Raw genomic sequence first — 22,552 nt, 5'->3', positions numbered from 1 at the left:
TTATCTTGGGTTATGTTGACCCGGTTGATGCATGTGTTATCTGTATGATATAGGTGTATTTTGTACGTGTCTGTGACATGGGTAAAACTAAAAATGACTCAATAAAAAGTATCTTTAAAAAAAAAAACTGTGTGGATGGAGTAATCTCCACCTGCGCCAAGCTTCAGTAATCTTGCTAGTCGGCCCCGCTGGCTCTCAAAACACCTGAATAATGCCTGCATTCAATCACATTGTTCAGCTATTTTGACAGCCAGCGGGGCCGACTAGCAAGATACTGAAGCTTGGCCCAGCGGGAGATTCCTCCATCCACACAGGTTAGCGTAGATGGAGGAATCTGTTGCATATACAATTATCTGCAGATTTTCTGTGGTCAGATGGAAAAAGTGCAACAGATTGGCCCAGGTGGAGATTACTTCATCCACACAGTTAAGTGGAGATGGAGGAATCTGTTGCACCTTTTCCATCTGACCACAGAAAATCTGCAGATAATTGTAAGGTGTATGGGCACTTTAAGGTGTATGGCCAACTTTACTGTGTAGCTGGTGTTCTTCATGCTCTGTTCTTAAGACTGCACTGGGCCATCTAGTGGATTAATTTGAGATTACAACACAGACACATTCAAGAGTACCGTACCTATGACATTACCAGAAGCACATCTAAATTCTGAATATTGTATTGGAACAGTGTTTCATGGTGCTTCCAGGTTCCTTTTGGTACTTTCATCTCTTATTCATAATCTTACTTTGTTTACAAATGTTAACTGTATTCTGGATCCTGCTATTTTCAGTGTTGACCTCTGCCTGTGTTACAATCATACCTGGGAACCTTTAGAAGTCAATGAGACTGAGATTGGAACTCAGACTAACAGCAGCTCTCACAGCATATTAAAAGGGTTTAATATCATAGTAGTACACCATGTAGTGGACCAAGGCCAATCATTTGTATAATAATGGCATGATTTGATAGTGATTGGCAGGAGATTAAATTATAGTAATATGGTCCAAAAAACAAACAGCACTGACTTGAGTATAGGCAAAAAATGGCAATCCTGACAATACATCAGCTACAAATGGACAGTCATTACAATATGTGGGAGCATAGCCTGCACCTCATCCCAACTTTCTCCTCCCCTATAGCAGCGGCTTGCTACTCCAGCTGCCAACTGACAGGAGTAGTGACACACTTATCACTAAGAGCATTGCCTTTTCTGAGGGCAGGAGGGAAAGAACAGTATTCCTAGCCTGCAGAGAAGAACAGTAACCACACTGCAGACAAAGGAATTTGGGCTTTCTGAAGGTATTAAGAAGAAGTCAGTGTCATTCCCTGCTAGTCCAAAATCTGATCAGCAGAGATGAATGGAAAGTTGAGCAAAAGTTTCTAACTTGCCAGTTCCTTTGCTCACCACCACCACCACCACTATTTTGGTCTGCAAAAATCACACTGGGCAGCAATGATTTTGCTTCTTGAACACTTCTGGGTGTATCTTATGGATTTGGGGCTGCTAATCATGGAAATAAAGTGTAATTTAACCTATCACATAACATATTTTTTTAGAAATCTTTTATTTTTGTATTTTGTTGTCACATTTTAAGTTCACAAATTTTCAATTACGTTATATTATGCTTTGTGTAGCTCATACATGTACAGGCATGCACACAGGTCTGGTTGCATAATGTTCGTCGAACTTGCACAGGTTGGGCATGCCTGGGAATGCTTAGGCTTAGTGTATGCTGCTGTAAGGGCTAAAGGCAGCTTAAGCGTAACAACTAGGCCTAACCCAGTTACAGACTTGCTGTTGTGGTTGTTGTAGTATGGTTGGTGACATCAGAAACACATGCGTGCCACATTCTACTACATTTGTGGCGAGTATACATTTACGTCTCAAAGACGCACTATGACTGGACTTATTAAGAAAGCATATGAGCTCTACTTTGGTTGTAAGATCGGTCATCAGGACAAGGCATGGGTTCCTTTAGATATGTTGTGGAAGATGTGCTGTGGATCTGAAAGCTTGGCTCAGAGAAACTCGGAAGTCAATGCCATTTGCTGTCCCAATGAGATGGCGAGAACAGAAGGATCATGTAATGAACTGTTATTTCTGTCTGTCTGACGTCTCTGGTATCTCTGCTAAAAATAAGAAATCAATTGAGTGCCCTAATCTGCCTTCAGCCATGAGACCAGTGCCTCATCATGACAGTCTGCCTGTACCGTAGGTAAAACGAACTTTGACAAAACTGTTGAAGATGCTGCAACGCACCAGCCAGGTACAGACAGTGACAATGATCCGGATTTTTAATTTTGTATGTCTGGCAAGCCTCATCTCATACATAGTCAGAATTAAATGACCTGGTCAGAGATTTGGGTTTGTCAAAATCAAAAGCAGAACAACTGGGTTTAAGACTGCAAGGATAGTGTTTGTGTTTGTTATCACCAGGTAAGATGATTTAAAATGTTTCTTTGCACAGGTAGACAACCTCATTTTCTGTACGGACATTGATTGTTTGTTCATGGCTTTGGGTTGTGAGCATGACCGACTAGAATAGCGTCTCTTTATTGATTCATCAATAATAAGCCTCAAGGTGGTCTTTTTTAGACAATGGCAATGTACACCCTTCAGTACATGTTGGGTATGTTGCTCACATGAAGAAAACATAGGAAAACATGAAATTGTTGTTGATGCACATCCAATACATTAAGTACAACTGGAATATCTGTGGATATCTCAAAGTAGTGGCCCTGCTGCTTGAATTGCAGCTTGGATATACCAAGTGCTGTTGTTTCATCTGCGAATGGGACAGCTGTGATGTGCTGGGGGGTATCAGCTGCCAGTGTGATGTGCTGGGCTTCTGGTGCGTCCCTGTGCCTTTTATGAGGAATGGGCTGCCGCCTGGTGAACCTGCACTAAAATAAACCTTTGCTATATATGCTCCAAAATTGAGGCTCTCATAGATTAGAGTTAGGACCACATTACACAGAGGAGCCTTGATGAGGCAGTGTGAGTTCCACATATTTTGCAAAAGTTGTGCAACTAAAACTTCTGTTTTTAACCCTAAAAGTAAGACAGTATAATTTTTTTTGCAGGGTAGCTGGTAAGTATTTTTGAAATGTTTTTGCTGTTCTCTGCCATTTGTTTTGCTAGCTGTGCAAAAAAGTTGCATTAAAAAAGGAATGGCCACTCTGAAAGAATTTGCTTCCAGGACAAAAAAATGTGGCACATACTGTAAACCACTTTTTGACCCAACAAGGATATTTTTGCTTCTGCTTCACATAAATCTCAGACTGATGAAACATTTGTGTAAAAAAAATGAACAAAGAAGCGGAAGGTTTTCATTATTTGAGACAGATGTTTCCAAGGATAACTGACACCAAGATCAAGGAAGTTATTTTCGTTGGTCCACAGATCAGATACATCATCACTGACAAATGGTTGGAAGATCTGTTAGTGGGGCTAAAGAAAATCGCCTGGAAAACATTCAAGGATGTTGTTGAGAATTTTCTTGGCAACTACAGAGCACCAAACTACATGGTTGACAAACCTATTACAGCATACAAGACCTTGAAGTGCAGCATGTCAATGAAGATTCACTTTTTGCATTCACACTTGCATTTTTTTCCTGAAAATCTAGGAAGTCAATGATGAACATGGTGAATGGTTTCACCAGGACATTGCCACAATGGAAAAACAATCAGGTCAAATGGAATTAAGCAATGCTGGTTGAATATTGCTGGACACTGCAATGAGATGCACTGGGCACTGAGTACAAACGCAAATCAGCAGCAAAACACTTTCCTCTTGAACTTTTGCTAAATATCAGAAATTATGCATTATGTATAAATTAACATTTTACGATTAAACACGTTATGTATGGCGATTAAAAGTTAATTTCATATTTCTCAAGATTCCTGCGTGATACAGTCATACTGAAATAATATTTGTGTTTAGCTTGAAGGTGTCTATCATAATCACCAAAAGCTTTTCAGGAAGCAAAATATTTGAAAAGATTTGTTGTCCAGTGTAATCTGCTCACTAACATGTCATACACAGGAAGACTGTTGCACAGCTGCACTGAAAAATATTGTGCATCATTCTCCTTCCATGTATCGCTACCTTAATAGTACATAGTTATGCAATGACTAATGTTACAGTGAAAGAACTGCAGAGAAAATTAATCAAATGTCTGAATAATATTGTCCAGTACTATACAAATGCACCTGTGAGGAAATGACCCAAGTAGGGAAAGTTCATTAGGCATGAATCCACATAACTAAATAGTTGATTTTACGCAAATTAATTTTATGGCCGGAGTCGCTATCCATGAGTTTAATGTTATCTCTATAATGTAAAGACAGATTTATGATTTTAGTGTTTGGCAACAATGAAAGGAAACTGTAGCTTGGTCTAACACAGTCATGCCTAGATTCTGCTATGTGCAAAAAAATGAACAGCTATTAGGCACCAATATTTTTGTATAGAAACCTTTTTTCTGTTTGTTCTCCATTAAGCCATCATAGATGGTGCAACATCTCCAAATACTAGGATATCTCCACATGTACAGTGGAATAAAGCCTGCTGTGTTTGACACTTATCCTACCCAACACATCTGGAAAATCACTGGACACCAAGAAATAAGACTTAACTTAATGAAGAGACAAAACAGAATTATTGCCTTATTGTCTAATATTATTTTACCAATATTAGAGTCCCATTGTTACATTACATTACACCACATTGTAGTGCATCTAAAGCCAAACATTGTTTTGGGATAGAGCATAGACATTTTAAACCTCAAGGTTTCCATTGTTGTCTATCTCTGCTGGGGAGATCCACACTTTTAGTTTCATGGTGACATTTGTCACCTGGAGGGAACGTGATGGGAAATCCAACATATCAAATGTCACTGAAACAAGAGAAATCTTCCAATTGTGACACCTGTTCTGGTGAAGAGAAGATATCCTTTCACTTTGGAGAGATTTTCTCTCACTTCCTGTTGTGCCTCTTGGACAGAAAGTAAAGATATTGGGACAATATGTGCAGAGAAATCTCCCCAATAGGACACAGACAAAAAAAAAGAATCTATCCCTTTCGTAAACCTCATTATTGGCAGTCGGGCCGCTCTTTCATTGATGGGCCAATAATGGAGTAGAGGAAGCAGAAGGTTGCTTAGTCTGGCCCTTCTTACTCTGTTGATGTACAAAATTGCCCCTCTGAAGACCCTATGGTAAATATGGTTCTGATCAGAAGCTTTTTGTTTTCTTGTCCATTAAGGGATAAATAATGCAGATACATTTGGGTTATGCCGCTACCTACAGAGGACAAATAGAACAAATTCTCAGCCAGTCCCTATATAATTCCAGTGTCCCTCTTTTTTTTGCTTGCCTTCACTTCTTTGTGGTTTTTTTTTCTTCTCTTTGTCTACAATAAAGATTATATGCTGCTTGAGCTTGTCACTATATATTGCTGCTATCTGACTTTGTGTTTCCTAAGCTTAGCTTTGGAGGCCATAACTGAATCCTGCTGGACTAGATGTGCAGGGCTCACCTAAAAGCTGGCCTTCGTACACTGGGCTCTGCATTGTGGTGCTTTCCATACCTGAGTGTACTGTTTCATTGAGCATTTTGTAGGTCCAGAGTCATGGCACTGATAGTAAAAAAAACAAAACCTTGTGCATAAGGTAAGAGTTGTAGACTGACATCCAAACTGTCATCTTTTAGCCAGTATTTACTGACATCACAGTCTACAGCACAGTATACTGCTGCAGATAGCCAGTGCTCGCCAAAGCCCTCTAGAGGCCACTGGTGGGTAACAGATCTGGAACTGTATGGCCTGGAGGTGGCATGGTAACAGCACAAGGCAACTTTGGAGTTAATGATGGATGATAAGAAGATCCTGTTACTTAATAGGTACCAACTCTCAAAGACCATTGGAAAAGGAACATATTCCAAAGTGAAAGAAGCTTACAGTGCAGCTATGCAAAAGAAGGTGGCCATTAAAATCATTGCTAAAACTGAAGCCCCTACAGGTAAGTTTGGATGGGAGCAGTCTAACAAAATACAATGGTGGCAATTCATTATAGCATTTACTTCTCTGATTTTTTTTTACCCTTTAAAAAGTCCTGCACCTAATTCCTGAAAGCCTTCTGACAAATTCGCTAAGAGTTCTGACAGGTTGTTCTTATTTGCACAACTTTCACAATGTAAAAGATTACAAAAAAAATACCACCTACTCCATAGGAAATTGGAGGTAATTAATACCAACTCAAAGTTGGTGCATTGAGATAGTCCAGAGTGCACAGGGTGGGGCTGCAGTGTAGCAAACAGCAGGGCATGTTTGTTTGGGCCATCCCATCCCACCACACCTGTTATGGGTTGCTAGGACACTGTGAGCTGCATAGCATCATTGGTTGCTAGGAGGCTGTTGGCAGGAAGCCAATAGTGTCCTAGCAATCAATGATGCTATGCAGCTGACCGTGTCCTAGCAACCACAGACACTATGCAGCTGATCATGTCCTAGCAACCAATGATGCTATGCAGCTGACCATGTCCTAGAAACAATGATGCCATGCAGCTGACAGTGCCTTAGCAACCAATGATGTAGTGCAGCTGACAGTGTCCCAGCAACCAAATATGCTGTATGGCCCAGGGATTGAGCAGGAACTGGAAATGGCATGTCCAGTATGGAGACAGCAAGGGCCAATGAAAAATGGGCAAGTATGCAGGCAGCATCACACTGAACATTTTCAGCCAGTACATACTTGTCTGATCTTGCCAGAATGCATTATCCTTGTCACCATACACATGAGATGAACTGTAAGGATTAAACCATTTTGTCTTATTTATGTAAACTACTTATCCTGTCATCCACCATGTAATGGAGATTTTAAAAAAAGGCAAGCATGTTTAAAGTCCAGTCAGGATGGCAGCAATGGTTCTTACCATAGATACAAGGACAGGAGTGCATTATTCACATGATTACCACATAAAAATAATGGAGGAAAACTACAAAAAGAAAATGAATGCAGCCACCACATCTAAGTACTGGAAAGCTGCAATATATTACATCTTAGCTTTTGTGTTCAGGTATGGTTTGAAGTGCTGGTCATGTGAACATTACATATTTACACATATCTTGCCTGATTAGAAAACTGTTCCCACCCTCTAACAGATCAATTGACCCGCCCTTGTGGGAATTGTTCAAAATTTGGTAGAATTACAGAAAAATGGTGTCATCATATAAAACAGGAAGGAAAATCCTCAGTGTTTTGTATCAACCTGTGTCCACAATGGCATGCCAAGGTCTATCCAGTTACTTAACCATAGCTTGATAAAACATTTTCTCTTTCATGGAACTCAATAAACTCCTCTCTCTTCAGACTTCATTCAGAATTTTCTGCCACGAGAGCTACATATTGTGCGTTCTTTGCGTCACAAAAACATCATAGAAGTGTACAAGATAATCGAGTCAGTGGCTCAAAACAAGGTTTATATGATTATGGAGTTAGCAGAAGGGGGAGACATCTTGGATTATATTGGGCAGCATGGAGCATTTCCTGAAGCTCGAGCCCGAACCCTCTTCCATCAGTTGGCAGAAGCTGTGGATTATCTGCATGATAAAGGAGTGACGCACAGGGACATCAAATGTGAAAATGTATTGTTGCATCATGGCACCCTCAAGCTGAGTGACTTTGGTTTTGCCAAGACGTTATCTTCATCCAAGAATGAACTAAGCAACACCTTCTGTGGTAGTGCACCTTATACAGCACCCGAGGTACTCCAGGCAAAACCTTATGATTGTTGGAAGAGTGACATCTGGAGCATGGGTGTAGTGCTCTATGTAATGATTAGTGCACGGCTCCCTTTCAGCAATACTATCACTAAAATTTTGGAGCAACAGCAGAAAGGTATTACTCTACCTGCACATATCCACATATCTGAACATTGTAAAGACCTGGTGAAAAAGCTACTGCAGCCAAACATAGACTTACGACCATCTATTAAAGAAGTCACTGCACACCCATGGCTCAACATCCACTAAATGACATTAAACAGTCCATTGCCCATTCGGTGTCTTGTATACCTTTATCATGGTGTATTGCAAGGATAAGCTAAAGTACTTTATACCTGCATGATCATTAGTGAAGAGGCAGACTTAAGCAGCAGCTGTGGATTAATACATCTCTTATCAGAGATTCAGTTAATTGGTTGGTTGTGCCCATCCTGCTACCTTTAATTTAGAGTACAAAGTTGCCCCGCAATGTAAAGCTCTAGTGTAATTTACAGAAGACAAAGTAATGCCGAGTGGGTGTTTGAGTGTGGTAGGGAGATTAGATTGTGAGCTTTTTTAAAGAAGTACTTCAGGTAAAGGAAAAACTTACTATTGCAGTGGGGCTACTGTAAGAGTAAGTTTTTTGTTTGCCTGGAGTTTTTCTTTAAAGGACAGGGAATAATGTAAATGGATCCATGTACTCTGTAAAGCTCAGCATAATATGTTAGCAGCATACAAATATGGGCAATAAATAATCAGGTTTAACACAAGGCATCAGAAGGAGCTAGATCATATTTCCATTAAGGCAGCGGAGCCTCTTCAAAATTTCAAGCTTTCAGGTATAGAGAGAATAGGTATACCCCCTCACCTATCCCACAATGCAGTGCTCAGATCAAAGCATTTATCGCTTTGTGGCACGCCTAGGACTATTTGAATACCAACTTTTAGAAAGTTGATATTTGCATATGATCTAGCTCCGTTCTGGGGAGGCATGCTAGTGTAGTCTAGGTATGATGTGACACCTTGCGGTGCCTGTTTGTCAACTCGGCATTTTTTTGCATACTATGAACTCACCAAACGCTTACTTTAAAAGAAACTTCTGCAGAGAAAAATATATAGGGTCTGTCATTTTGAAAAATGCTTGGCTGTCATGTTGATCCAATAGAATCACTGACTCAGATCAAGTACACAGATTAGGAGATCTGACCTCATCGGGTTAAACTTGTTCTGCATTTATGTATTTTAATAAGGTGATCAGCAATGGCAGATTAAAGGACATGTTGAATTTTAATAAAAACTACATATGTCCACCCTCCCTACATTGTAAACTATATTGAAACACTGTCCTAAAAAAGGGTTAAAGATTTTAGGGCTTGCGTTCTAAATTGTGTGCTAATGAGAGGAAACTGAGTCTAACCCCACTGTGTCCCCCTCCACTTTCACTTTGAAATTGTTCAGAATACCATGCAGCCTGCCCAAAGGTCTGCTCCAAAGAAACATTAGAATGGTAAGCTTTGTTTTTGTTTTTTTTAACCCATTGTGCTTTGTAAAAAGGAACATCTAACACACATATAGTGGGGTTTTCTCCAATTTCACTGCTAAATAGGAAATATGTCTGTAAATGAAGAAGGGGGGTACAATTGGGATAAAATATACCTGAAACGTGCTTTACGTCACAGCTCCTAATCTGCATACTTGTTCTGGGATAGTGAAAATAAAAGCATTTCAACTACTGGATCAGTATTACTAGTATCTAAAAGGACGGAAGGGCAGAAATCACACCTTCCATGCTTCTACAGTACAGGATTTTTTTCAACATTGAGCTGAAAAAGGGATTCTTGGATGGCAAATCCAATCACTGCATATCACTCACTCACTCTCATTTGCAATCAAAGACAACCCCAAAAGGCTAATAACAATGGTTGTGTTGACATTAGCTGTACCATTCCATATTTGTATATTCACATACACCTAGATCAGCTAGGTTTGATTAACTAGAAGGAATACAAGCATCACATACAGATAATGGGGTTGCAGAACGTAATTTATTCACTATAAAATAAAGAGCATTTTTTGTTGGATGTCTATGCAGTATACACAAGGAGAATTGAGAGATCATGCCACCATTTCTTTCATAGCAGCTAAGTGCAAAATTTGTAAGGTCCAGGAGAACATCTTAATTATAAAAAGAGAAAAGAAAGCATTTATCATTTTAGTGTGAGGTTTTTCTTTTCCCCAAACTGCTGCCTCTCTCTTCCTCTTTGCTGCCACACAACTTAAATAGATAATACATATTGCACACACAACTGACAGGAATGAAGGATGTGTTAATAAATGAGAGAGGGAGCAGAACCTAATAAGAGCCAGCATACATTACTAGAATTGAGGAAAATGGCTCTTACAGCAAAATGCAACACATATCTGACTTGCATTAAAATGAAAGGGGTTTTCCAATTTAAACTAAAAAAAAAAAAATGGACCCATACTTCAGACCCTCTCTATGAAGTAACATGAAAGACTCCTGGCCTATGGCAACCCTTGTGAGCAGCAGTAGATTGTGATTCCCCTTGCGGTGTAAATTTCTTTGGAGAAATTAGTTCATCCTTAGCATAGAAAGGCTTCCACTGAGTGCCATTATATTTAAAAGGATGACTGCATTACTATGTTAGCTTTAGCACTGCAGATTACATTAACTGTGTCCCAGAACGGTGTGGTGTGTTTGTAAGGAAGAACTCCTCGATGATGATATACAGAAGGGTCCTTAAACAAAACCTGTCATTACAGAAATCCAAGAGCTGCCATTTCTTCTAAAATGTTAGTTGCATGGCTCTCATACTGACACTCTAGCTTCAAAGTTTACTGAATTAGAAATGTGTATTCAATTCTGGATCCGTGACTCAACACATTAAGCCTAGAGCAAGCTTGACAACCAGCTTTTTAGGAGTTCTGTAATGGCAGTGCATATATTTCTCTCATGACAGGTGTCCTTTAACAGGGCTCCGGTTAGGGTCATTATTTCCTATGGGTATGGTTCACACCTGGGCGTATTACAGGCTGTATGAACGCGCTACAAAACGCCCTACGCCCAAAGAAGTACAGGAGCTTCTTTGGGGCGTTTTTGTTGCACGTTTCCATTGGGATACAGCCAAGTAGCACTCGGAAACATGCGTTTGTCAATCGTTTTTTTACAGCGAATCGCGGTAAAAACACGCGCCACGAAACGCGCGACAAATGCGCATATTCGATACGCCTAGGTGTGAACCAGACCTAAGAGTTTGAAGGAGAAGTGCACATTTACTGCAATTATTCTTCAAAGCTCCATCTCTATGTGGTGACCAATTGTTAAATAGGGTATACTTTAACTAAACCACGGGACTCTAGTGATCTTTACTGTGCTGCTTTCTGGCGCTGTGCAAATATATCCAGCCAGCCAGTACATCCCCTGCCAATGCATGCTAGAGTTTCAATTAACCTCAATTTAAGACCAGTCTACAAACATTGACAGACATCCACTAAAACTAATGAAAACTGCACCATGAAAACCCCCACAGACCCATTGTTTAGATAAATATATACTATATAACAAATGGTCACCATAGGGAGGTTGGGCTCTGAACGAGCAATTATCCATTACAGTGAATGTAACCATCTCAGAACTACTTATAGCTGGTCCATACGATTTCCCAAAGGGTCACAGTGTGAGGACATAGACTTATCATTTTATCTAATTGACAGTTATCTTTAACCAGACACTCCTCATAATATAACATGCTGAAAGCAGAAAACCCAATAAGGAAACCTAGGTGTTCTGCTCTACATTGGGGTATGCGTACGTACATGTGAACCTTCCGAATGTTTGCGGTTTGATATTTGCTGAAGAATAGACACTGTTCACATGTTTCCTTATGTGGACTATGCTAGACTGTGTAGTCGAGTGTTCAGAATCAGCAACAACCTTGAAGCATTAAGCTATGTTCTGCCTTCCACTTGGTGCCAATTCTGAATTCAGCACATATTGGAAAAAAGCACTGCTCTGATCTGCACACTACCCAGTATGTTGCTTAAAGAGTTCAGCACATATTGGAAAAAATGGCTGCTCTGATCTGCACACTACCCAGTATGTTCCTTAAAGAGTTCAGCACATATTGGAAAAAGCATTAAACAGCTTCCACTTCCACTGCTATGCCAGCGCATAGGTGCATAGAGCCCATATACACTGACACCTGTTCTGCACCTTTTGCATAAATAAATTCCCTTAAGCTAGCCCAGCACTGTGACAACAGTTTTAATGCAAATTATGCCTGCACCAGAATCAGCCATTTTATTGGGCAGCAGGACAGACTATATATGGCCACGTTAGTAACTAGATCTCTGCCTAGTTCTCACATCAACGTGTGCATCTAAAACTCTGTACAAGAAAAAAAAGCAATTACAAGGCAGTCCTGCCAAAAGACAAGAGTGACTGCATGTAACCACACCCAGACAGCAAGGAACAGGTCATACAGGAATTAGCTTCCTTATATCTACATGTAACTGCGGGCTCTGGCAGCGAAAGGATAAAGAGAACAGAATAATGAAATCAGCCATGTCCTAGAAAACCATGCCAGTGCAATCTAGATGACACATTTGGTCTTTCCTGTTCATGAGCCGAGTGTGGGTCAAAGGAACATGTTACATCTGGGAGCCTGACAGGTAGATGAAGGTCAGAGGTGAAAGATTTAGACTCATCCCTTGTAATCATGATGAATAAGCAGTGATCTCTCTCCACTAATTCTCCCAGTTGTCCCAGTCTTCGTCTTCCAACTGAAAAACAAACAGAAAAAAGTCACAGCTATTATAAAACACCAGCAGCCATACATACACATGGAGAGTCAGAGTGAGTGAGCACGTGTGTTGCACACAAAGACGGCTGTAATGCTTTTAAAAGGGAGTGACATTTCCTATTTGGTTATTGGACAGCATGATGGCATTGTGGTTAGTGCTTCTGCCTTGCAGCACTGGGGGTCCCCGATTCAAATCCCGGTCAGGAACTATCTGCAAGGAGTTTGCATGTTCTCCCCTGTGATTGTGTGGGTTTCCTTCAGGTACTCCGATTTCCTCCCATGCTCCGATTGCCTCCCATACTCCAAAGATATCCTGGAAGGTTAATTGGCTCCTATTGAAATTGGCCCTGTATGAATGTGAGATAGGGACCTTAGATTGTAAGCTCCTTGAGGGCAGGCACTGATGTGAATGTGCACTATGTGAAGTGCTGCGTAAATTGTCGCCGCTATATAAATACCTGTAATTAATAAATAAATAAACCCAGTTGGATTTTATTTGACTGTTTTAGGAAAGAGTTTAGGACCAACATATTTGAAAGCCCTTTGTTTATAAAAGACAATATTGGCCTCAGATAAATTGAATTCATGTATAACCCATTTAATTCTCCAACAGTTAATGGTATCGCTTTAGTATGAATTTCATAACCCGATCTGAGAGTCCTTAATAATTATTTTATCCATGGTCATTTATAATCTTTGCGGTAATTTTTTATACTATATTATGTAAAAAAACAAACAAAAATATATAGCAGCCTATATTAATATAACTTTAAAAACAATCCAATAGTAATTAAATTATAGATGCAAAAATGACCCTTGAAACAAGTGTATCTGTTCCTTTTACAGAATCAGTATGAAATGCAACATATTCATCTGCAAGAACATAACACTTTTTTTCTGTCAACCTACTTTCCAATATTAAACCACTGTCACATACTGATGTTCTAGCAATGGCTGGAAATATACACCCACCTCTCCAGATACCTCTACACGAGACAAGGCCAGCTGTACCTCCTCCTCTGTCATATCAAAGTCCTTCTCCCAGTCCTCACTGACATCCGTGCTGGACCCTGAGTGTAAGGATATAATCTGAGTAACTGAAACCCACCAGTGCATAATTAAAGACCATTAAAATGTGAATTTAATAGGTAACTGGGAATAATTACTTAAAACAGAAGTCTACCACATGGCTATTTTTATGATATTACTATAAATAAATGTGTTTAGTAGGTTCACCTTTCTGTCCATTGTTAGAAGGTGTTGATTTGCCACTGTCACTGTTAAGTTCAAACACACGGAGATCAGAGGGTTGCTCATCTTTTCGAATGGAGCTCTGTGTATTGGCTTTGGCCACTGAGTGTTCCTCGGAGACTAGGGCTACGTTTTCATCTGATTTTTCGTCTTGTACCTCTTCAGCTCCTGCAGCTGGAATGGCAGAGGATTCAGCTGGAGCTTTAGGTCCATGGTAAGCAGGGTTGTCAATCTGAGTGATTGGGGAGATGCTTTCACTGCTCTCAGAGGGGCTTGTCACACAAACAGTTTCTCTGCACTGTAGGTTTGGCTCCTCAGAACTGGTTTGCACATTAAAGGCTGGAATGGCAGGTGAAGATATCCTAAATTTCTCAATATTTGAAACACGTGGGGATCCGGATCCAATAAAGTCCTCTGGAGAAAACAGACAGAAAATATATTACAGTATCTGTAATGTTTTGTTACATATGGCCCCAGTTATAGAGCAGGGTATGGCTTTAGTTTTGCTTTATTTTGTAAGTAAATCATAAACATACATGTTCAAAAATACATCAGAGGAATTTTTAGCCTCCAAAAAAAAATAATCTCACCTTCCAGAAACCATGGAAGCCAGGTGGGTCTATAATCTATTTGACTACCCATCTCCCCACTGCAACATTAAGGCCCCGTTCCCACTGCGCGATATGCAAATTGCGCGTTTGTCGCGCGATTTGCATATTGCACGACATCGCGAGATTTGCTGCACGATGTTGCGTTCAAGCTTGCATTGAGCAAGCTTGAATCGCGGCTAAATCCGCTCCAAAAAGGGTCCTGCTGTAGCGACACACGACCCGCGACAGCAGAACCCTTTGCCCCATTGGATTGCATTGGAGCGCGATATCGCGCGGTAATTTGCCGCGATATCGCGGGAATTACCGCGCGATAAATCGCTCAATGTGAACGGGGTCTAAAGCTGGCCATACACTGCTCGAATTTTAACCTAGTCCTGCTGGCATAAATTTGAGCACCAGCAGCACCATCTGGCTGGCTGGAAAAAAAAGGATTATTACATCGACTTTTGGCAAAGGAGCTGGGTGGGAAATTGTCAGCCGAACAGTGACTGCAGCAAATCAGTTTAATTATTCTGACAGCTGCTGACACTGGCTGTCAGAATACAATAGCCCAGCAGGGGAGATACATACATCTGCGCTATTTATTGTAGATTGAGGAATCTTTTAGATTTATTTCATTCAGACCATAGGCTGAATGAAAGAAATCTATAAGTGTATTGCCAGCTTTGTGTACACTGCTTGGCACAATGCTCCCCCTTCCCTATACTGTAGCTGCATAATTTCAGTTTTCGTAGGTGGCAATGTTGCAAAACGAATCTAAAACTGCAGTTTTTGACCACAGTACAGCTAGATAGATGCAAAATAGGGTACTTTCATTTAAAGTGTAACCCCAGACAACAAGTAATATTAGTGAACTGCTAATGCCCTCTATATGCTCTCAATAAACATTTGTCTGCTTGGCCTTCATACGAGTTTACTATATTTCAATGGTGCCAGATTGGGCCAGGCTTTTTGACAGTGTTGGGACTTCAGTCTCGTGTGCTGTACAGTCTGCCTTGAAACTACAGAGGGCAGTGCCAAGAAATATCTGGCTGGTATGTTCAGAAGATAAAGATACTAGCATCCACAAGAAATAGCTGAAAAGGGGCAGCAGGCTGCAAAACACGAATGTCAAAATTAAACATAAAATCATTCATCAGGCTGCCGGGTGCTCACCTTCTTCCTCCTCCCACCTCGGCTCCTCGGAATGAACACTCTGATCTGCTCTCTGCTTCAAAGCGTCTCTCCTTGCTTCCTCCTGGAAAAGTAACACATACTGAATGTAAGTCTCAAATACACAGCAATACATGGGATGTTTAAACATCTCAAAACAGGGCAACTTGCACATATTTTAGAAATTGGGAAGTTTAGTAGGCACGTATTCCAGTTCAAACCTTACTGCAATTAATATATCAACAGATTTGCCAACTGAACTCAAAAAGTGAAGCTTTGCTAGGTTATAGGGAAAATTGGTGCCTAGGAAACACCCTGAAAATGTACGTTTTATGGAATTCCTCCTGAAAAATGGCAGTTCATGTCCTTGTAGGTGAGGGTACATAGACAATACTGTGTATCCTGCATATCTGCAGGACTGCTAGTCTCAGGAGATTTGGTGATATCACTACTATGCTGGTCGCTGTTCACTTTGCTAGAGACAAAATCCTGCCTCTACCAAGATGGCCTCCCCCACACAGTGCAGAAGAAGGCATGATAAGCAAGTAATGGGGAAAGTTCAATGGCAGGGAGACCACAAGCAATACTAGTGACTCTAGTGACTAGCTCTTTGTCCTCTGTTTGATTTGTTTAGGGCACATATTTGAGAGTTCAGTTCCTCTGGAAGTGGACCTGAACTTAAAAAGTGATGTTTTGCCATCTTAAAGAGAACATCAAGAAATGTTGATTGTGCCTAAGAAATAGAGCTGCAGCTAACGATTATTTTCAAAATCGATTAGTTAGCCGATTATTACGTTCGATTAATCGGTTAATCGGATAAACAATAAAATAACATTTTTTAAAAATGGCTCCAGTGATGGACTACTAGTTTGTATTGAGATTGTAGTCCATCACAGGAGCAAGCTTGGAGCGGTGGAAGTAAAAAAATTGTGTGGTGTGCAATATAGTGAAAAGGAAAGTGTAAAATTATACAGCAATGAATGCAGAATGGCACCGACTATAGAGGACTACAAAGCCCAGCAATAGTACATTATACAGAGCAATGCAGAATATCACCAGCTATATAGGAATACAACAAATCCCAGCAATAGTACATTATAGCTGGCGGTATTCTGCATTGCGCTGTATAATGTACTGTTGCTGGGTTTTGTAGTCCTCTATAGCTGGTGGTATTCGGCATTGCACCACTGTATAATGTATTATTGCTGGGCTTTGACGAATATCACCAGCTATTTAGGAATACAACAAATCCCAGCAATACATTATACATGCAGTGTACAATGTATTGCTGGGATTTGTATTCCTTTGTATAATATACAGCACCATGTACCATCAGCTATAGAGGAGTACAAATCCCAGCAATACATTATAGAGCACCATGTGTTGGAAAGTGCAGGCTTACCTGAGCAGTCTCCCAGCAACTTGCTTCTGAGATCGGGCCTGCCTATCGGCGGCTGTCATCCCCCCACACCTGCTCCTCCTTACTACATCTCCCCGCGTGCCTGTGCCGATCGTGGATGTGGGCGGGCGGTAAGTGTGAGGCGGGAAGGAGGTTCGGCGTGGATGCGGGCGGGTCTGCGAGCGTGAGGTGGGGAGGAGGTGTGGCGTGCAGCATGTGTGGAGCCGTGAACAGGGCCAACTGATCGGAAGCCGATTAATCGATTATTGAAAAAGTTGACAACTTTTTCAATAATCGATTATGTCGATTAGTTGTTGCAGCCCTACTAAGAAATACCTGTAGATTAACCTGTTGTCTATAATCTCTCCTTATAAATAGCTGAGCAGTATCCAGTTCCACTGCAGTAGAAATAGAATACCAAAAATGAAATGAACGCAAAACATATTTTGTTTTACTTACAGGGAGTGGACAAAATTACAGAAATACAAAGAAACATATTAATATCAAGGCGAAGATCCACCCTTTGCCTTCACAACAGCTTCAGTTTTCTTGCAAGGATTTACAGATACTGAGGTGTGTGATTTAGAGTCATTCTTTAAAAAAAAAATCCAGTTCTTTAAAGGATGAAGGAGGTAAATAAACTTTGTACTCTGCACCCCAGAATTTCTCACAAAAGTCCAGTGATGCTTAGATGTGGTTGAGGAGCTTATGGTTTCACTTTGATGAATTATTCATGAAAACAAAGCTTGGCAGTATGTCACGGGGAAGGGGAGTGTTCATTATTAAATAACTGGAGTTTGGGAACATCATGGGAGAAATAGTGCGATTTTGTTCATTCTTTAAAAAGCCTTCAAGAATATAGAGAAGCCACAAGGGAACAGTGTCTCTATGAAAGGGTACCATACACGCCATTGTATTTCTTCGTCATTATAAAACTATTGTGAGTAATCATCAGGAATAATAAGTCCCACAATATGATTACACATACCATCACGGGTCCCGTACCATAATAAAAAGTTTACAACAAACAATGTGCAGGATAGGATATAGGTAGAACCATCAAATCATAATCTTTTTTCTCCTTTGCACAGGTGGGTGTCCTATTTGTGCAGGTCTTGTATCTCTGTGCATGTACCTTGATTATAGGCAGTGTAGAAAAGCAACCCTGTTGTAAATCTCTGCTTTCTGAAACTCTTGATGTCATTTTTTGTTCAGAATGAGTCACTGGTGCTGATTCAATTCTGTGTTCATTTTGGAGGAAATATTTTGTTAGCATACAGCAACTTACACACTGCCAACTGGCAATCAAACTAATACAATTTGGGATGTTTAAGATGTTAATTTTATTATGTGCTGTTTCCATTATTTTGTCTACCCACTGTACAGTAAGATAAGGGAAACGGTGCAGTCAATTACAGCACCAAGATAATCAACCTCCAACCTCAAAATAGGTGGCTTAGGACTCCCCGCAGTTTCCTGTGTCCTAGAACCTGCTCGCTAGCATGTTTTTCTGTCCAGAAATTATGGCTGTGCCGAAAGGTGTAATGACATAACGTTTTGTCACCATAAGACCTGCTCAGTGGCTGCCCCTGGAGACTGATTCAAAGAGGATGGAAGGAGTGTATTTGCTGCTGCAGTTTGGTCTTCAAGCCATAGGCAGAAATCCCGCTCTCCCCTATACAGCACTGGCCTTTAGCAGACTAGACAATCTGCCATATCAGATATCCCAGGTACCCCCCAACACAGGCCACTGGCAAACTACAAACTCACAGGGAGGACAGTGAATAATCCTTCAAAGAGGAAATGTTAATTATAATTTCTCAAAACTCCCCTTATTTTATCTCATTGTTTTATCAGGCGGGTGGGCCTTTTTCAATGGTGTTATTGTGAAAATGTAATGCAACATTATCCGCTGAAAATCTTGTCCTGATCACCTTAAAATCGGAGGGTTTTATGCACATTAAACCACCCTCACTGCAATGCAGTATAAATGTCAGTCACAGGACTATGATACAGGTATTAGACGGCACGCCTATAAGAAATCCCCTTGAGCAAAAAATGGTTTAAATTAAGACAAACCAGAAGAACAATGTTCACATAAGCTGTTTGTGTTGCTCTACTGTAAAACATTATCACGTACCTGCTCCAGTTGGTGTACTTTATAGAAATACCTTTGCCAGAATTCAGAGTGAGAAACAGCAGCAGGAACCTGCAAGATATTGTTAATGATTACATCAAGGAACACATGACATATGACAGCTGACACACTCCAGCAATCTAACTTTCTAATATGGCAGTGTAAAGGTCAAGGATGATGTTTGAAATACAGTTATCCAAAACAACAACTAGATTCCAATTAAATGTTGTCAGGACAGTGAAAGAGGAACACTCATTGCCATGACACACTGCACAATTATATACCATATATTACATATATGCCTAACCTCAACACAAAATATATAAAGGACATTGTTAGAAAGGACAAGAAAGAATCATCTACAATGAGGAATGATTACTTAATTTCTGCTACACAATTAGGACAACCTGACAGTGTCTTTAATCTATGACTGATGTATTATTTTTCTATTTTTTACTCCCACAAAACAGAATAATCATTGTAAGACAACACTAGCAAAAGAAAGCAGTATACACGTCAATGTGATATTACGAGTAATGAGACAGTTGCTGCAAATCAATACGAAGACAGCTGAAATGTCAAAATTGATCTTGTCCATATGAGGTAAACAACCATTTAGTTCTGTCCTAAGGAACATTTCTAATATATGATTCTCAGAAAATGAATTCAGGCAACTAGAATTACTCAAATAATAGGGCCAACCCAATACATTATTAAGTATTTATACTTTACCAATAAGATTTGCTTTGTTCATTTTTCTTTAGTAAAAAGTGCTGACTTAATAAAAATGAGCTATATATTACCTCTTCTATGATAGAACAGGCTACTACCTCCAAACAGATTAATTTCGCAAAATTTGTATTCATTTTCCAAATGTGCACATCAACGTTAGTAAGCTGATACAGCAGCCATAGTAGTCAAAACTAAGTATACATCTTTCAGAACATAATAAAGAACATGACAAAATGCTTTATACATGCACCAAAAAAAGAACAATGTGGGTCTTTTAGCAGGACATCCATGAAACTCCACTGGATCCTGCAGCTTCTTCTACCAAATACCGAGACCCCTATGTAGCCCCAGAGGCAAAACGGAGAAATAACCTTCCAAACGGCAACTAAAGTTAAGGTGGGGACCACTACAACACTCCCCTACCAGGTTATAGGGAAGGAGGATAACAGGGTAGAAGTGACATGCAAAAACAAGTGAGAGGTAAAAATCAGAAAAATAAATGAGGAGAAGCGAAGAGAGAAAAGTAGCAATGAAAGGTATGGAGATGCAGTATAAGAAACAGGTAGGAGAGAAAAGGTCAAGAAGGGAACACCCCAAGAGACAGTCATTCAGGCTAGGTTCACACCATGTCCAAGACCAGATCTGCAAACGCTTCGTTTTTTGGGGGTTTGTTTTTTTTTTAGCTTAAAATGGCCTTTCAGGTGCAGTCCAGTGTGTTCCAGTGCATTTGCATGCATTTTTATGTACATTTCCATGTGTTCCAGACCAGAGAAAATGAGACAATCAGTATTTTTTTTGTCTGCACCGGAACGAACTGCGCTCGTGTGAACAGAGCCCAAAAATACCATAGGGATACATTGGGATGTTTTTTTGGTCCGGGAACAAACTGTTCTGGTCTGGACATGGTGTGAACAAGCCCTCAATGTCCTTAGAGAGGACACTAAGGCTGCGTCACCTCCTAACAGATTAAGCACAAATCGAATTGGTCAAAAATCTTCTTTAGGATTTTGGATCTTATGTTAGAAGAGTTAGTGTAACATTTTCCTCCAATCCTAAGAATGTATTTGTTCTCTAGCCCCCTCGTTCTCCTTTGTAATTCTCTATCTTGCTTATTTTCCATCTCCCTCAATTATAGTTACCAGCCAAATTTAAATAACACCAACCAATATACTGTACATATTTTCCTTTCTGATCACATCTTTTCTTTTTTTTTGCCAAAAAGTGTTCCCAGGAAAGAGAACTAAGCAGTAATGGTTTCTATACTGCCCCATTAAGAGCCCCAGCCACAATATCCATTTTGTCTTATCCTTACAATCAGCCTAGACATTTACTACAGGAGGGGAAACATAACAGGTCTCTGAACTCAACTCAGTTTAAAAACTGCTGAAGAGGCAGTTTGCATGTCATGGCATACATAGAGAACTACAAAACACACATACCATTTTGGTGTAGAGTGCACGGATGGATGGGCTGGAAACTAGGAGATCAGATATTTCAGCTTTCCGTTGCTCAGTGTCCCAGTGGGTTAACCAGTCATCAAACAGCTCAGGAGGGCCTGTTATGAGTAAATAATTTGTTGTAAGAGTTGAAATCTTGATGCAAACCTTGACAAGTATCTCTAAATGTCAGTAACCAGGACCAAACTATGAGGCGGTCATTTTAGCCTGTCAGCATTAGTAAAGGGTATATTTTGGCAAATATTGTATATTCAGGCAGTCAGCAAGTATCACAAGCAGCTCAAGGTGTACCATAAATCAGAACACTCAGATGAATACAGGATCTGACCCCTAAACAACAGCACATCACATTCAATCTTGACCATATCCGTTTTAATTTTCAGACAGCCAAGAGAGTAGCTGGCCGCACACCGGATTCCGGTGGGAGAGTTTATTAAAGCTTGCACCACATCTGTACAACTAAGCCCGTGACTGGGTGAAATGCATTAAAGTGGTGGACCTTGGGTGGGACACCAGTGATGTGTTACGAGTTTCAATAAACTTTCCCAGTGCAATCCGACATGCTGCCAGGTTTTCTTCTGTTCGTATGGGCTTATATTGGAGTGAGGACATGCTCCCAGCGGCATGCACCTGGCTTATTCCTTTCCTGAGCCGTGGAGGAGCGTTGCTTCTTTTGTGTGTTCTCCTCTTTCAGCCAAGAGAGTAATTTGTGACTCATGGCTACGTCTCCACTTAACTTAAAGTCCACACATTGTCAAAGCTCACCGCTTCACAGTGTCCTCTCATGTGAAGGTCCACGGACAATGCAATCAGCGCCCTCATAAACACAGACCACTTGTAGATATTTTAAGCATCTTTGTTCATTGGGCTGCCTATGATGACGTAACTTCTGTGCATGGGTACAGAAGTCTCATCGTCTTGGGCACCTGGCTCCATTCCCAGCATATTACAGATGCTGGGAAGGAGTTGGGGTAGTACACTGCACAGCACATGCACCGTACAGTGTACACAGGCAATAAAAAAAACTGCTAGAGGTCAAAAGCAGCCATTTTGCAAAAGAGACTTTACATGTCTCTAATTCTGGCAGTTTAAAAAAAAATTATTTCTTTTTGTTTAATCAGCTTGGAGCACTCTGCCTAAAAAGCGATTCCTTTACAAGATGTAGAGTGCTGGAATTTCTACTTGCTATCAAAGTGTATGTATGTGTAGATAGATAGATAGATAGATA

General features: G+C 40.4%; 2 protein-coding genes across 2 annotated transcripts in view; one reads left to right on the top strand and one right to left on the bottom strand.

The window, feature by feature from the left end:
* Positions 1-5,869: 5,869 nt before the first annotated feature.
* On the top strand, positions 5,870-8,032 carry TSSK3 (testis specific serine kinase 3). Its single transcript, XM_018566538.1, has 2 exons — positions 5,870-6,020; positions 7,371-8,032. Exons 1-2 carry the CDS (start codon positions 5,870-5,872, stop codon positions 8,030-8,032), a joined length of 813 nt encoding a protein of 270 aa, XP_018422040.1.
* A 3,967-nt stretch (positions 8,033-11,999) lies between these two features.
* BSDC1 (BSD domain containing 1) overlaps positions 12,000-22,552 on the bottom strand; it is a 28,226-nt gene continuing 17,673 nt past the window's right edge. Inside the window, exons 6-11 of the mRNA XM_018566541.1 lie at positions 21,307-21,422; positions 19,139-19,207; positions 15,603-15,684; positions 13,822-14,250; positions 13,558-13,655; positions 12,000-12,565 (exon numbers count right to left, since the gene is read on the bottom strand). Coding sequence (XP_018422043.1) covers positions 12,530-12,565; positions 13,558-13,655; positions 13,822-14,250; positions 15,603-15,684; positions 19,139-19,207; positions 21,307-21,422 — 830 coding nt within the window. The 3' untranslated portion in view covers positions 12,000-12,529. The remainder of the gene's footprint in view (positions 12,566-13,557; positions 13,656-13,821; positions 14,251-15,602; positions 15,685-19,138; positions 19,208-21,306; positions 21,423-22,552) is intronic.

Source organism: Nanorana parkeri, unplaced genomic scaffold, assembly GCF_000935625.1.
Source record: "Nanorana parkeri isolate BGI_ZX_2015 unplaced genomic scaffold, ASM93562v1 scaffold959, whole genome shotgun sequence".
Classification (NCBI taxonomy): Eukaryota; Metazoa; Chordata; class Amphibia; order Anura; family Dicroglossidae; genus Nanorana; species Nanorana parkeri.
Note: the sequence above shows the minus strand (reverse complement) of the source record. Positions and strands in the feature narration are given on the sequence as shown.

What these genes read in the sequence shown, in the direction of transcription:
- TSSK3 (XM_018566538.1), top strand. Translation starts at nt 5,870, where the DNA reads ATGGATGATAAGAAGATCCTGTTACTTAATAGGTACCAACTCTCAAAG. An exon ending in TAAAACTGAAGCCCCTACAG is followed by an intron (nt 6,021 to 7,370) that starts GTAAGTTTGGAT and finishes CTCTCTCTTCAG; the next exon opens with ACTTCATTCAGAATTTTCTG.